Consider the following 16,547-nt stretch of genomic DNA (forward strand, 5'->3'; position numbering starts at 1 on the left):
CTCACATGAATGGCTGGTTGGATTTGAACCATCAACCTTTTGGTTAGCAGCCTAACATGTTACACACGACACCCTGGGGTACAGCTTTCAGCATTGTAGCACTATGCAAGCCCCCCCCCACTAGATTATAAGAAAGCAGTAGAGGGAATAGAGATGTCACATTGCCGGTGGATGGATTTTAGACATGGTGGTGGTTAAGAAGGCTTCTCAGGAGGCGGCCCTGAAGCTGATGACACCCAAAGGTGAAGAGGAGAGTGTGCCAGGCAGGAACACAGCGAAGAGAAGGCCCTGAAGTGGATGAAGAGAAAGACAACCCGTATGACTGGAGAAGAGGCAAGGGAGAGACAGGAGATGACCCCTTTTAGTGCTTTATTATAAGCTGTTCTTTTATGTCCCTCAGTCATTTGTCAGATTGTCACACTGCAGTGGCTTTCAAAGTGCCACAGTGCTGGAAGCTATGTCACTGGCACTTCAAACACCCACAACTTGCAGATTAACAATTTCCAGACCAACAGAGAAAAGGAATAAAGACCTGGAGATTTATTTCTGAAAAAGAGCTGGAGTGTTCCTTGGAGATGAGAATGGTGAGACTTAGTCTCACATGATTTAAACATGTTGTTAGAAGGGGCTAGTTGAAGGAAAAGAACATCATGTTGGGAAAAGTGGAGGGTCCATGAAGGAGAAGAAGGCCCTCAGTGACATGGAGCGATGCAGTGGCTATGGTGGCTTTAGCAAGAGTGGAGATTGTGAGGACGGTGCAGGTGCGGGCAGGCTTTTTGTAAATGTCCTCTCTGGACAGGCTTGTTGGTGCTTCAACAGTAGCTGATGCAAAGGTGGGCTTTAAGTGTTGGGCTGCTGACAGGAAGATTGGTGGTCTTGAATCCACAAGCTGCTGCACAGGAGAAAGATGAGCAGTCACCGCAAGATTTACAGCCTTGGAAATCCAACGGAGGGTCACCATGATTGAGTTGGAACGGGCTCAATGGCAGTGGATTTGGTTTCCTTGTTTATTTAGTGGATGCGAAGGAGCCCAACTGGTACAGTGATTTAATGTTTACTGCTAACCAGAAGGCCAGTGGTTCAAATCCACCAGCTACTCTGTAGGAGAAAGATGTGGCCAGTTCTTCTGTAAAGATTTACAGCCTTGAAAACTCCATAGGGCAGTTCTGTTCTGCCCTACAGGGTCACTATGAGTTGGAAACGACTGGACAGCAGCAGGTTTGATTTTTAAATCATTGCATAAGCAGCCTAATGATCTGTGGTTCACGGTCTGGATTTGATTCTGACTAAAATGGGGCAAGATTACTCAAGGAGAGGGTGTAGTCAGACTTGGAAAGTCTGGATTGGAGTAGTCATCCAAACTGGAATCCAAGAGTCCAAGGGAGGCTGGAGCTGACCCAGAGAAGGGTTGTGGGAAACGTGTGGGGCGGCAGGAATGGGGGAGAAGGATATAACTGGAAATATGAACAGGAAGTGGCCTAGATGGTCTGCTGGGGACAAGGGAGAGTTATCTAGGGTGAGACTCAGGGCTCCAGCCAGTGAACAAAGGATTGTGAGCTGCCTGAAAAAGGGTCAGGAAGGAAAGATGGGTTAAGTGGAGGTGCTGAGACTCAGTTGGGACATGGCAGTGGTGAAGGACTGGGTCACCTATGAAGGACTGGGTCACCTGTGGAGGACAGTGTCACCTGTGAAGGACTGAGTCACCGGTGAAGGACTGGGTCACCTGTGGAGAACTGGGTCACCTGAGTAGGTGTCTAGTTCATTGGGAAGGTGGTTGGGGAGCTGTGGGACTGGATGGAGGTATGAGCTTTGTCAGCAGGGAATTAGAGACTAGGAAGGGGAAGGTCAGGGGGCTTGGGGGCAGTTAGAACCTTACGCTAAACTGGTTCCTTCTCTTAGAACCCAAATGCCAAACTCAGCTCTTTTTTTAAATTTTTTTATTTTGTACTGGTTTACTTATAAATTCCGTATACATTGTTTTTTTCACACCACATCTTTCCCATTTCCTTTACTCACCCCTCAAATTGTGTGACCCTATGATTACTCCTCCCCACCACCCATTTGCTCCCACCCCTTGGATCCTGATACACATTCTACAATAATAGTCTTATATAGTATTTTTCCTTATAGGACTGAGCTAGTTCACTTAGGTAATGCTTTCCAGTCCCTCCCAAGTTAGGTAGTGATTTTCAAAATCATTGATCCTGAATGCCACATAGTATTCCATTTATGAATATACCATAATTTCTTAATCCGTTCGATTGTGGTTGGACATTTGGGGTATTTTCATGTTCTTGTGATGGTGAATAACGCTGCTATGAACATTGGTGTACAAATCTCCATTTGTGCCTCAGTTCTAGTTTTCTTAGGGTATAGAAGTGGAATAGCTGGGTCATATGGAATTTTTATGTCCAGCTTTTTGAGAAAATGCCAAACTGCCTTCCAGAGTGGTTGTACCATTTTACAATCCCACCAGCAGTGTATGAGAGTTCTTACCTCATTACATCCTCTCAAACTCAGCTCTTAAATACAGGACCCAAATCTCAGACACACAGGTTTGTAATCCACCCTAGACACTGAGGCATTCACACACCATAGCTGAAGCAATGGGCTCAAGCACAGCAGACTGTGAGAATGGCACAGGATTGGGCAGACTTCCCTGCTGTTGTGCAGAGGGTCACTAACAGTTGGAGCCAATTCAGTGGCACTGAACGATGACCTCCTGCTGTCCTCCAGTTTTTACATTTTAATGGTGAAGCAGTGAGCCAGGTGAATAAGCTGAGTGTCTGAATGGCGATCAGTGCTAAAACCAAAGACCAAACCCATTGCCAGTGACTGACTCAATTCTGACTCATAGCAACTGTGTAGGGCAGAGTAGAGCTGCCTCCAAGGGCTGCCAAGGCTTTGATCTTTACAGAAACAGATTGCCACAGCTTTCTTCAGGTGGTTTTAAACAAGTGCTTTTTTGGTTAGCAGCCTTTGCATAACCACTGCACCACCAGTTGTTATGTGCCATCAAGTCAGAACTGACTCATAGCTGACCCTCCAGTGGGTTTTCAGAGGCTGTAAATCTCAAGGGAAGAGATCTTTTCCCCATCTTTCTCCCTGGTGGAATTGAACCTTGAGGGGAGATAATAAAACAGGGACAGGGGATATGAGTTCTGGTGGCTTAATGATAGCTGCCAACCCAAAGGCAGGTAGTTTGAATCCACCAGCTCTTCCCATGTGACTTACAACCTCTGAAAACCCACTGGAGCCTCACCTAAGAATGAGACAGGCAGATGCTGGTGGATTTAGTGGTGAGAGAGGAGTGAGTAATTAAGCAGGGTTAGTGAGGGGAGGTTGAAAGAACTTTTGCTTTTGTCCTGAGACAGAGCCACGGGATGATTTTGAGGCACATGATCTGACTTGAATGTTCCCTGGGTCCCTCTTACTGCACATGAGGAGCAGGCTGTGGGGACAGGAACAGGAACACCATGGAAGAGGCCACTGTACTGGCCCAGGTGGAAGATGACAGTAGCCAAGATGCCCAGTTGGGATACTTCCCGAGAAACAGACCAAATCCAGCACCACTCTCCCCATTTACAAGGTGTCCTGTCCCCATCTATTTCCATTCCAGCACAGGGTTTAGGGGATGGGATCTCCCAGCTATGAGGTCCCAGTGGCCATTCTTTTTATCATTACAGATTCAAGTCATCAAAATTGAGACCGAGGACAACAGAGAGACTCGCTCAGCCAAGGATGCGCTGCTCCTGTGGTGTCAGATGAAGACAGCCGGGTGAGCTCCACCTGCCCCTGATCTTTGGGCTCCAAGGTGAGAGTGCACAGACCAGCCTTGTACTCAGTGTCACAAATTACAACTGAATCACTGATTGTAAAACAAAACAAAACAAAACAATTTTCACTTCTCTAAACTTGGCCCCATAAAAACCTAGAAGGTCGGGTTCACATTTGGAATTCTTGGTCTCAGAGATCAATGTTGCCTTCTCCCACTTCATCCTGCATTTCTCAAGGCTTCATGTGCACTTGTGTGGACCCCTAAACCTATGCTCAAGCTCAGCCCCGCCATCTCCACCAGCCACACCTTGGATGCACCTGCTTCAGGAACCTCTGGGTCTTTGACATCACCCATGTGGCTGAGAAGGGGGTGCATGTTCTGATTGTCAGACCTCATTGTGCCCCCACCTCAGTGCCTGTACCCCAAGTGCCCTCTGGAGGACAGTCCTGGAGGGAAGTAGGGAGGGGCGAGAATGGGGTGGGCCCTTGTGACTCATCCTCTTGGGGCTGTCTGTGTGTCTGTCTGCCTGCCTGACTGGTAATGCCATCTATTTCTCCAGGTATCGATCATTAGCTCGACCATCTCCTTTTTGTTTCTATCTCTCTCCCTCCCTCCCTCTCCTCTCCTCTCCTGCCTCTTTCTCTCATCTCCCTGGCTCCCCACCTCTCTCACTTTTCCTCCCCCCTTCCTTCTCCCCTTCTGTTTCTCTCTCCTCTAACCCCCCTGGCCCTCCTCATCTTTCTCTCTTTTCTGCCTCCCTCTCGCCCTCCTTCCTTCCCTCCCTCCATCTCATCTCTCTTCCTCTCGTTTTCACACCTCTCTTGTCTCTTTCTGTCCCTGACCCTCCTCCTCCCCCTCTGTCTCTGTCTCTCTCTTCCCCATCTTGATTTTCCATCTCTACCTCCCTCTCCCTCAGTTACCCTGAAGTAAACATCCAGAATTTCACCACCAGCTGGCGGGATGGCCTGGCCTTCAATGCCCTTATTCACCGGCACAGGTACTGCTTTCCCTGTACTGTCCCTACCTGTGTTTCCTCACATGTAACTGTACACAGGTATGTACAGATGTACACAGGCACACATACACCCTGTGCTCTGCACAAATGAGCATTTCTCTGCACACTCAGTCTTCACATATATACTCAGATACACACACCCCTGGCCAGATGACATACCCTGAGTGCACACAGAAACACATGTGCTGTCACACTGATAAATGCACACACCTGTGGATAGGCATGCACGTGCATAGCCTGTACTTGCTACTTAGATAGACAGTGGGGAGCTCTGGTGATGTAGTGGGTAAGGAATTGTGCTGCCAACACAAAGCCAAGTGGTTCAAATCCAACAGCTGCTTCACAGGAGAAACGTGGGCAATCTCCTCTCGTGTGGTTTACAACCTCCGCAAACCTGCTGGAGAATCAGCTCTGAGTCGATTCTGAATTAATGACAATGAGTTGCTTTCTTTTGAGGGTGGACACTTCCCACATGACTGCCCACTCTGGTGTGTTCGCAGGCCTCCTCCCATCAAAAGATCCTTCCTCAAGGAGAGCCCCAAAGTCCCCCTCTTGGTCCTGACACACTCACCACTCACCTATTCACCCCTCATAACCACACCTCAGAGTCACACCTGATACTGAGCTGTCTGGCAGGTGGGCGCTAAGACATGGTGACACCTATATCATGGTCATCCACTGGACAGATTGTGGAAACTAAGGCTCAGAGGCTGGCAGGAACTTGTTCTGGTGGAGCTGGAGACAGAGCCAGCTTGTCCTGCTGTAGTCACACTCCCTCATGTTCCCTAATGTCACACACACTCACACTCCTGCACCTACGGGGAGAGCTGGTCCCACTGCACACAGAGACACCCATGAGCTGGGGCCAGGCCTGGGGTAGATAACATTCGCCCAGTGCTTTTTATGCGACATTGTGCTGAGGGCTTTCTAGCCAGCCATGTGATCCTCAGCAAGAGGCAAATGCTATTGTTAACCCCATTTTACAAGTGAGGAAACTGAGGCACAGAGAAATGAAGTAGTTTTCCAAGAGTAACACAGCCAGAGAGTGGCCGAGCTAGACTTCACACTTCTAACCACTACAGTATGTTGCCGTTGTGTATCATAAAGTTGGAACCGATGCATGGCTGACCCTCCAGAGTGTTTTCAGAGGCAGTTAATCACACAGGAGGAGACTGCCCATCTTTCTCCCATAGAGCAGCTAGTGAGTTTGAACCATGTGCCTTTGGGCAGATGGCACAACTCCTTACTACTAGGCCACAACAGCTCCATCCACAATGATACGGCATGTAAACACGCCTAAGAAGACACCCTTGTATCACCACATCAGACATGTGCATTCCTATGCAATACAGCTAGATGTCTGTATACTCCAGACCTAACATTCATTCCAAATGTCAGGTAGTGTCCTAGGGACACTCATCACATTTGCAGTCTACCCCACACTGACTTACCTGTACATATACCTATGCACACACAGGCCAGCTTACCTGGGCCCACACACATTCACAGAGACGTGTCCCAGTCCATCACACTCATACCTACAGGAAAGAAAGCCACCAAGACACTCCACAGTCCATCTATCTCCCCTTCAGTTGTGTTTGGTATCCTCACTCTTCCTTTGACCATGGTGGGGCTCAGACAAGGATGCCTTTTATCTCTTGCTTATTCCCAACTTGCTCCCTGCCCGCTCTGTCCCCTATCCAGGCCTGATCTCGTGGACTTCAGCAAACTCACCAAGTCCAACGCCAACTACAACCTGCAGAGAGCTTTCCGCACGGCCGAGCAACATCTAGGGCTGGCGCGTCTGCTGGACCCCGAGGGTGAGCTGGCACGAGCTCGCTGGGGACTTCCTCTTGGGAACTCCCAACCCCAATGCCACGGTCAACTTAGCTCCACCATAACTCAAACACCATCTCAAATCCCAACCTGCTGTCCATCTCAACCCTCATCCCCTTTCTCATCTCACTCTATCCTCTCTATACCTGCCTTAGTTCTCTAGTGCTGCTGTAACAGAAATATCACAAGTGGGTGGCTTTGACAAACAGAAATTTATTATTTCACAGTTTAGGAGACAAAAGTCTGTATTTAGAGTGCCAGCTCTAAGGGAAGGCTTTCTCTGTCAGCTATGGGAAATGCTTTTTTTTAAGCTTCTGCTCTTGGTTAACCTTCCTATACAGTGGCCTCGCTCTCTCTACATAGAAATGGCTCAATAGAGAAATTATGTTGTTGTTGTTGTTGTTGTTGTTGTTAAGTGCCATTGAGTCGCAGGCAACTCATAGCGACCCTATGAAGGAGAGTCCTCGACGCTTGGGTGCCTTTCATCCTCTCTCCAGGTTCATAGGGTTTCCGGAGGCAAGCTATTATGGAAGTGGACGCCACTCCTCCTTCCACGCTTGTTTAATCGGGGAGCTCCACCGCACTCTCAGTCCGCACTGGGTAGCCAACCATTAACGCATTTGACATGTCCGTGTCACAGTGTTCAGCCTCACAGCAACCACAAGTGACCGCGGGACAGCAACTTGTACACCAGGGCTATACACCTAGAGGAATGTCTGAACAAAAACAATGAAAGACTGGTGCCTTCAACCCAAGGCCAAGCGTGGCTTCCCTGGCTCTTGGAGGCAGAGTCGCCTTTCTCCAGAGACCACCACAGCACAACACAACACAACTCCCACGTACACAGCATCATGCTCTCTGGCCAAAGGATCACAGCCACCCTGGGTGGGGCAAACCTGGGAAATTATGACTTCTTCAAATTTGGTAGGTCTGGTGGCTTAGTTGAAAGGTATTGTTCTGCCAACCCAAAGACATGCAATTCAAATCTACTGGCTGCTATTCCATGGGAGAAGATGGGCAATCTCCTTCTGCATGATTAACTGCCTCTGAAAACCCAGTTGGAGGGTCAGCTATGGATCTGTTCCAACTGAACACAACAACAACAACTGGTCTCATGAGGAGGAAAGAGTAATCACCACCAGCATCGGCCCAAAGCTGGTATCTGTGAGGCACAACATCCCTCACCTCCTCTCTTCATCTGCTTTAGGAATTCTGACACCAGCTGTCCCTCCCACCACACTCTCCTTCTCTTTTGGGTTTCAGAATTCATTGCAGTGGCCACACGGAAGGCAGAGACCATACTTAGTTGTGGTGATTATGAGAGAAGTAACAGGGACAGAAATGACTCAGAACACAGCTCTTTGAGCAGGATAACCTCTTCTTGGCTGTACTTGAAGGCAAGCCTCTTGGGTGTCTTGGTAGTCGCTGCCTCTGCCTTGTTCAGGTAAAGCTTCACCAGTAAATGCTGAAGAGCATTTCACTCCACCAGTGAGCCTCAGCCCAAAGGCCTTTGGTTTTCCTGCGCCACAGTCGGCAAGTTCACCATGCTCTCTTCAGTTTTACTGCCTCTCCCACCACAGTTCTTTGTCATTGTGTCTCATCATCTTGTACTTTCCCCAGACAGTTCTCCAGGGCCTAGGAGTTTCTTATCACAGCAACCCCAGGCCCAAAGGATGATCTTTTTCTCTCATTTCTTCTTGGTTTTAGTTAAGTCCTCCCTTATCTGCTTGCTTCTTTTTTCTATTATCCCTTATTAGGAAAAAAGATTTGACTCAAGGAAGAATGTGACTTCAGGAAGGCAGTGAGAGGTAGTAGCTTGAATGAGGTTGGTAAAAGTGGTGACCGAGCAAAGTATGGTGACATGAGTCATTGCCACAGGCTAGAGGTTAGAATTTATGATTCATCACGAAACGGAGGATAACACAATACCAGGAATCATCACCTACCTGAGTTAACACGTATTTTTAGCGGATAATTCAACTGGGAAGAGCAGAAGGTCAGTCAAAGAAAGGACAGCCTTCCAGCAAATGGCTGTAACGCTAGGCTCAAGCATCGCATCATGATGAAGGCAAGATAGGACCAGCTTAATTTAATAACGTCCCACCCTTAGTCCACTCAATGATTGTGTGCGAGTCGCAAAGTCTGTGACTAAATCTCTCTCATTGCGGTTGAGTTAGAACCAACACATAGCTGACTCTCCAGGTTTTCTGCAGAGGCTGTGAGTCACGTGGAAGGAGATTACCCAGCTTTCTCCCGCAGAGCAGCTGGTGGATTCAGCCTATCAGAGAAACACCGCTTTTGGATTAGCAGCTCAGCTCCCCAATGGCTGAGAAGTACAGGAAATAGTCCAATTGCTAACTTGCATTTTATCTCATTCATACTTCAAAAGAGATTGATTCATACAGGGTACATTAATCCTCATTCCGTAACATATAACAAAGACAACCTATTCCCAAATGGGATCATGACACACAAGTGTAATAGTTAGGATTTACCACACAGTTTTTTGGGACATAATATCCCACCTGTTGGACCCCTAAAATCTGTATCTTTGCCATATGCAAAGCACATTCACCTTATCACATCATCCCAAAATCTTAAACCAACTCCAAGTCCCAAATCTCACTTTCTGAATCATCTAAATTAAATATAGGTGAGGTTTTGAAAATATTCCACCCTGGGGGGGGAAATTCTTTTTTCTGTAAATTTATAAAATCTACATTGAAAATTATCTAATTCTAAAATATAAGAGTGGGAGAGCTGTGGTGGCCTAGTGGTAAGAAGCTACACTGCAAACCAAAGGTCTGCAGTTCGAATCCATCAGGTGCTCCATGCGCAAAGGTTGGGCATTCTCCTCTTGTGTGATTAAACTGCCTCTGTAAACCATCTGAAGAGTTGGCTATGGGTCAGTTCTGATTTTAAAGCACACAACAAGAAGAGTGAAAGAGACACAAGGCAGACATTTCCACTACAAATGAGAGAAATCGGAGAAAAGAAGGGATAACAGGCAGCATGCAAGCTCCAAACCCTGAAGAACTGTTGCATTAGTTCTCAAGACTTGAAACTATTCTCTGTCCTCTGAGAACCTCTGAGTAAAGGCCCTTTTCCACCAGACCCCAGGTGGTGGGCATGCTTTCCAGATTCTGAGAGGAACACCCTTGGTTCTGGGCTTCAGTTTCTCCTTTCAGGCCCACTGGGCAGGCAGCTCTACTCCCTTCACTTTTGACAACCCCTTTCTCTTAGTCCTTCTGAATGACAACTCCATTCCCTTACATATTTTTTTGTTATTTTTTTGTGAGTGTACCATCAAATCAGATCTGACTGGTATAGGAGGAGATTGCCCCTCCTTCTCCAGCACAGCATATGGTGGATTTGAACCACATACCTCTGGGCATGCAGTGCAGCTTCTTGCCACTAGGCCACCAGAGCTCCCTAATCCATTCTCTTATTATGGCAGCCCCACACCCTTGGTTTTGAGCAGCAGCGCATCCTCCTGGGCACCTCACCCTCCTGAACCAACTTGGTAAAGATCCTAGGATCTGACTTTTTCAAACCTAGAAGGCTTAGTTCCACCCTTGGAGATCCAGAAGACCGCAGCCCTAATCTCTGAAACCAAGAAGGTCCTGCTTTCCCTACTCCTTTAACAGTTCTGCTGATCTTTGATCTGTTCCAGGCATGGTCTTCTTCTTTTATTGGAGAACAAATGTAACTCCTACCTGTATAATCCCAAGAGGCACCAGGCAACATATCTTTCTTTATCTTCTTTCTCTGTCTCCTTCAGTCCAAACTGATGGACTTTCCGCTTTGACAGTTCATCATATCCATTAATCACAGGTTTAATTTCTTTGACAAGTGAGCATCCTGGATATTATGAACAGTTAATACATTCAGCTTCTAACTGAAAAGTTGGAAGTTTAGCTCACCTAGAGGCCATCATGGAAGACAGGCTTGGCCATCTATTTCTGAAAACCAATCATTAAGAACCTGTGGAGAAGGGAGCTCTGGTGGCCTAGTGACAAGAAGCTACATTGCAATCCCAAAGACATACAGCTCGAATCCACCAGATGCTCTGTTGGAGAAGGAGGGGCAATCTCCTCCTGTGCCAGTCAGATCCGATTCAATGATACACAACAAAGGGGGAAAAAAGGGAATTCTGGAATTCTCAAAATAAAAAAAAGAACCTATGGAAAATTCATCCTCAGGGCTCTACTGTCAGCCAAACAATGTTGTTGTTGTTGTTGTTGTTGTTGTTGGGTGCCATCGAATCGAGCATGACTCATAGTGACCCTATGAACAAAAGATCTAAACCTTGTTCTATCCTGCACCATCCTCACACTTCCTGACACACAAGAGCCCACTGCAGCAGTCATTTCAACTGACTTCCAATCTGGGATCTACCACTACACTACTATGACTGTCCTCTTTGCTTAGCGTTCATAGGGTTTTCAAAACAGTCTTAAAAGGTGACCAGAGAGCTCTGGTAGCTTAGTGGTAAGGAATTGTCCTGCTAAGTTATGCGGTTCAAATACATCAGCTGTTCCATGGGAGAAAGATGAACAGTCTCCTCCCATGCAATTTACTACCTCTGGAAACCCTCTGGAGGGTCAGCTGTTAGTTGGTTCTCACTCAGTGACACACAACAAAATATTATAAAGTGACTGGTGACATAAGGTCATAGAAGGTGTTACTACTAGTCACTTCACTCCTTGAAATAGCCAACCATTTAAGACCCAAAGAACAGCATTTTCCCCAGAATAAGAGCCAGGAAGGCAGGAAAGGGTAGGACAGAAGGATTCATGAACATGAGGAGTACAGAGAGAAAGGGAGAGAAGTGTGATTACATGGCAGAGACTGTAATTAATGTTATAAATGAATGACAGGATGAAAAACCAATTTGCTTTGTAAACTTTCATTCAAAATATAATTAGAGAAGAAATAAGAAATTTTATCACCAAAGCATTAAATAAGCAGGAATACATATTTTTCCTTAAAATAACTTTAACCAAATTATATTGCTTTCCTTTATTTCTGGTTTGTAGGATACCAAATTAAAAGGGAAAATATCAAAGCTAATAAAAAACATATGTATAATTAGATAAAAACCCTACCTCTATGGAGCATAGGTTTATTCTGACATATGTGGGGCTGCCGTAAGTTGTAATTGTCCCTCCAGCATCTTGATTAGCTAGTTATGTTGCTGTGTGCTTGGTGTGTCAGGAACAATGACAAGGAAAATAAGCACAAGTCTTTGTCCTCATGGAGTTTAAAAGTGGTGGCATAAGGGAGCTCTGGTGGCCTAATGGCAAGAAGCTACACTGCAATCCCAGAGGTGAGCAGTTCGAATCCACCAGATGCTCTGCTGGAGAACGAGGGACAATCTCCTCCTGTACCAGTCAGATCCAATTTGACGGTACACACACAAAATAATAATAATAATAATAATAATAAAATTATTAATAATTATTATCGATAAAAGTTTTTTTTTAAAAAAACGTGGTGGCATGACTGTGTAAACTAACATTTCAGGGAGCTCTAGAGGCCTAATGATCCTAAAGGTATGTGGCTCGAAACCACCAGCTGCTCTGTGGGAGGATGGGCAATCTCCTTTCACACAATTAACTGCCTCTGAAAACCCTCTGGAAAGTCAGCTATGGGTCAGCTCCAACTTCATGGTAAACAACAACAACAACAATATTTCATTATAAATTGTGATAATCCTGAGAAGAGAAAATAATAAGATGTCATGGTACTGGAGAAGAGTATTGAATATACCATGGACTGCTAGAACAAATAAGTACATCCTGGAGAGGGTGAACCCAGGTTGCTTCATGGAGGCAAGAATTCTGAAGCTCTGTCTGACATACTTTGGTCATGTTGCAATGAGGAACCAGTCCTTGGAGAGGAACATCATGTTTGGGAGGTTGGAGGGACAGCAGAAAAGAGGAAGACCCTCTATGTGATGGATTGACTCAGTCTGGGATAATGGGGTTAGGTGTGTCAGAGACAATAAGGTTGGCTCAGGATAGAAGAGGGTTCTGAGCTGTTGTACATAGGGTCACTATAAGTCGCAAACGAACTTTATGGCATATAGCAACGATGAGAGAATAACAGGAGAAGGCCAAGTGTTGACACGGAAAACAGGGAGATTTGACTGAGAAAATGTTAAGCCTTGCAGGTTGAGTAGGAGGTAGGCAAACAGAAGCAGAAACAGTGTTACAGAGAACAGCATTCACAAAGGGTGCTGAGGTGGGTGGTAGAATGGTGTTTTTGAGAAATAAAAAGAGATAATTTCTCTGTAGTGATAGGATTTCTTCTATGTGTCAGGCACTGGGGAGTGCGGGCAGTACTTCTAGCCCACAGGTGCTGCCTCTCTTTAAATCCTCCAGTGGCTCAGAGGGAAAAAGCTGAGTCATCTCCTTCAGTGTGAAAACCAGCTGGAGGGTCAGCTATGAGTTGATTCCAACTCAACAGCAATGAATGAATGGTTGAGGCACATGTAGTAGATCCCCATTTGACAGAAAACAAAAGTGAACGACAGAGAGGTTAATCGTCTTGCCCAAGGCCACTTAACTCAGCCCACCATCATGACCCCCACCCACTCCTCCCTAGACGTGAATATGGAGGCTCCAGATGAGAAGTCCATCATCACCTATGTGGTCTCCTTCTACCACTATTTCTCCAAGATGAAGGCCCTGGCCGTGGAGGGGAAGCGGATTGGGAAGGTAGGAGGAACTAAAGAACTGAGTGGGGAGAGCCTGGGGTCTTACATGGCATGAAACCGTCTGCACCTTGCTTTTGCCTGGTCAGGTCCTGGACCAAGTGCTGGAGGTGGGGAAGATCATTGAGCGCTACGAGGAGCTGGCGGCCGAGCTGCTGGCCTGGATCCACCGCACCGTGGGCCTCATCAGCAACCAGAAGTTTGCCAATTCGTTGAGTGGGGTGCAGCAGCAGCTTCAGGCATTCACAGCCTACTGCACCCTGGAGAAGCCCGTCAAGTGAGGCCTGGTGGCAGAGGAAGGGGGGCGGGGTGAGAAGGGGATGCAGGGCTTCTGAGCTCCTGCCCCTGCAGGTTTCAAGAGAAGGGGAACCTGGAGGTGCTGCTCTTCAGCATTCAGAGCAAGCTCCGTGCCTGCAACCGCCGCCTCTTTGTTCCCCGGGAGGGCTGTGGCATCTGGGATATCGACAAGGTGAGGCTGGGATGTGGGCCTGTACTATGCGGTTATATAGGTTGTACGCTAGTGAACTGTTCATGTTCTAGACATTGTGGACTTGGACCTACCTTCTGACAGTTTTCTGGCAGTAACGTTACACCGGGTGGTGGCATTCCCCCCTCCTCCAATTTGCACAAATGCAGCAGAAGGACCTTGAATAGGGAGTCGTGAAGCTGGGGAAGTTGTTGGAATCTGACTGTGTCTCTTCTAGGCCTGGGGTGAGCTGGAGAAGGCAGAGCATGAGCGGGAGGCTGCTCTCCGGGCAGAGCTGATCCGGCAGGAGAAGCTAGAGTTGCTGGCACAGAGGTTTGACCACAAGGTGGCCATGAGGGAGAGCTGGCTGAATGAGAACCAGCGCCTGGTCTCCCAGGTACAAGGGGTGGAGCTAGGCTGTGGGAGAGAGGGTGTGGCTGATGGTTCTGGAGACTGGAGAGGCAGCCTGGAGACCAGAGAGAGAACCTGAAGACAGCAGGGGGAGTCTGGAGACCAGAGAGAGAGAGCCTGGAGACCAGAAGGGGTGGGCCTGGAGACCAGAGGGGGAGCTTGGAGACCAGAGAGGAAGCCTGGAGATCAGAGAAGGGTCCTGGAGATAGGAAGGGGAGCTTGGACACCAGAGGAGGGGCTTCAGGGAAGGGTTGAATCAGCCTTCTAGATGACAAATGCTGGTGGGAGAGCAGAACTGATTTCCTAAGTGAGAGGAGTGGGCCTGATTTCTAGGGTAACTAAAGAGAGTAGCATTCACCTCTTCAGAAACAGGGGGGATGAGGAGACTCCAAAATTACAAGAGAGGTTGTGTCTGCTATCCACAGTAACTCAGGAAGATGGAACTGGTTTCCTAAGGAACAGAAGAGGGTAGACCTGGTCCTCAGTCTCACTGGAATGGAAAGCAGTGTCACTGGTTTCTGAAGAACAAGTTTGGAGTTAGACACAGTAATCAGGGAAGGGTGGAGCAGGTCTCCAGTCCAAGTCAGGAACAGGGTGATTGAAGAAGGTAGGGCTGGTGTCCTGTGTAGCATAGGCTGGTCTCCAGGTAACAGGGAGTGTGGGACTGGTCTCTAGGGCAACAGAAGAGAGTGGAACTGGTCTCCAAGGTAACATTGGAGAAGGAGGCTAGTCTTCAGAATAACTGAAGATGGTGAGGCTGGTCTCCAGGGCAACAAAAAAGGTGGGGCTGTCTCCATGGTAACAGGAGGAGGGAGCTAGTCTCCAGAGTAACTATGGTTAGATAGGAGGACTGAAGAAGGTGGGTCAGGTATCCATGGTAACATAAGAAGCTGGAGCTGGTATCCAGGGTTACATGGGAGTTAGGGGTGTTTCCAGGGTCACACAAGGTCAAGGTTACAGGTGGACAGCTGAAGCACCATGGGTGAGTCTGTGTGGTGTGCACTGCCCCAGGATAACTTTGGTTACGAACTGCCGGCCGTGGAAGCGGCCATGAAGAAGCATGAAGCAATTGAGGCGGACATCGCAGCCTATGAGGAGCGGGTGCAGGGAGTGGCAGAACTGGCCCAGGCTCTGGCCTCCGAAAGCTACTACGACTCTCGGCGAGTGACTGCCCAGCGTGACAGTGTGCTGCGCCAATGGGCCTTGCTGACTGGGCTGGTGGGTGCACGGCGGACACGACTCGAGCAGAACCTGGCCCTGCAGAAGGTCTTCCAGGAGATGGTGTACATGGTGGACTGGATGGAAGAGATGCAGGTGTGGGGGCCAGACAGTCACCAAGATGGGGGGCACAGACAATGAGTCAGATGTTGTCAGAGAGATGGAGATGGAAAGGGAGAGAGACACAGAAAGGGGACCAAGAGAGAGTGGAGATACAGAGAGAAAGATTGAGACAGAAAGACAGAGAGGTATGAACCAGAGAGAACCTGAGATAGAACAAGACAGATTTAGCCTGAAGGAAATGGTCAGAGTTTGAAGGAGAAAGAGCAGAGAGAGAGCTAGAGTGGCAGAGACAAAGTTAGTAACAGAAATCCACGTAGATAAAGAGAAAGATGCATAAATTGATTTGAAAAAGGGAAAGATATGGAGAAACCCTTAACATCAAGATGGAACCGACTCACAGCTGACCCTCCAAAGGGTTTTCTGGGGCCGTAAATTGCATAGGAGGAGACTGCATATTTTTCTCCCAAGAGGCTGCTGATGGATTCAAACTGCCAGAGGTGCCACCTTTGTGGAGGTGTACAAGGAGGTGTACAGGGAGAGGTGTACAACTCCCTGTGGTATGCATCACCAGAGCTCCCTCGGATACAGATAAAGGGGGAGGAGAGGGAGGAGAGATACAGATAGGGAGGTGAAGAGAAAGAGTGATAAAGAGGAAGAAAGATGGAGACAAGAAAGAGACAGAACTAGGAAGAGCTGGAGGCATCAGTAGACTAGCCTGAGAGGCGAGTCTGGACAATGAGGGAGGCGGGATGTGGCCTGGGGGTCAAGCCCAGGAGTGAGTTGTGTGTCCCACTCCCCCATCACAGGGTCAGCTTTTATCCCGGGAGTGTGGGCAGCACCTGGTAGAGGCGGAGGACCTGCTGCAGAAGCATGGGCTGCTGGAGGGGGACATTGCAGCGCAGAGCGAGCGGGTGGAGGCGCTCAACGCTGCTGCCCTACGCTTCTCCCAGCTGCAAGGTGAGTAGGAGAAGGAGGTGGTGGGTTCCAGGGTTGGTGCTAATAGAGGCAGAGTGGACTCCTGTGGGACAGAAGGGAGGAATGA

The 16,547-nt window shown here is 47.9% G+C and overlaps 1 protein-coding gene across 1 annotated transcript in view; it reads left to right on the top strand.

Annotated features, from left to right (window-relative positions):
- Positions 1-16,547, top strand: part of SPTBN4 (spectrin, beta, non-erythrocytic 4) — a 132,468-nt gene that overhangs the window by 51,100 nt on the left and 64,821 nt on the right. The window contains exons 5-13 of the mRNA XM_006900898.1: positions 3,687-3,778; positions 4,695-4,775; positions 6,498-6,613; positions 13,239-13,351; positions 13,437-13,624; positions 13,699-13,816; positions 14,052-14,210; positions 15,236-15,538; positions 16,312-16,462. Coding sequence (XP_006900960.1) covers positions 3,687-3,778; positions 4,695-4,775; positions 6,498-6,613; positions 13,239-13,351; positions 13,437-13,624; positions 13,699-13,816; positions 14,052-14,210; positions 15,236-15,538; positions 16,312-16,462 — 1,321 coding nt within the window. The remainder of the gene's footprint in view (positions 1-3,686; positions 3,779-4,694; positions 4,776-6,497; positions 6,614-13,238; positions 13,352-13,436; positions 13,625-13,698; positions 13,817-14,051; positions 14,211-15,235; positions 15,539-16,311; positions 16,463-16,547) is intronic.

The sequence above is a fragment of the Elephantulus edwardii genome, unplaced genomic scaffold, assembly GCF_000299155.1.
Source record: "Elephantulus edwardii isolate Elephantulus edwardi_28Jun2011 unplaced genomic scaffold, EleEdw1.0 scaffold00302, whole genome shotgun sequence".
Lineage (NCBI taxonomy): Eukaryota > Metazoa > Chordata > Mammalia > Macroscelidea > Macroscelididae > Elephantulus > Elephantulus edwardii.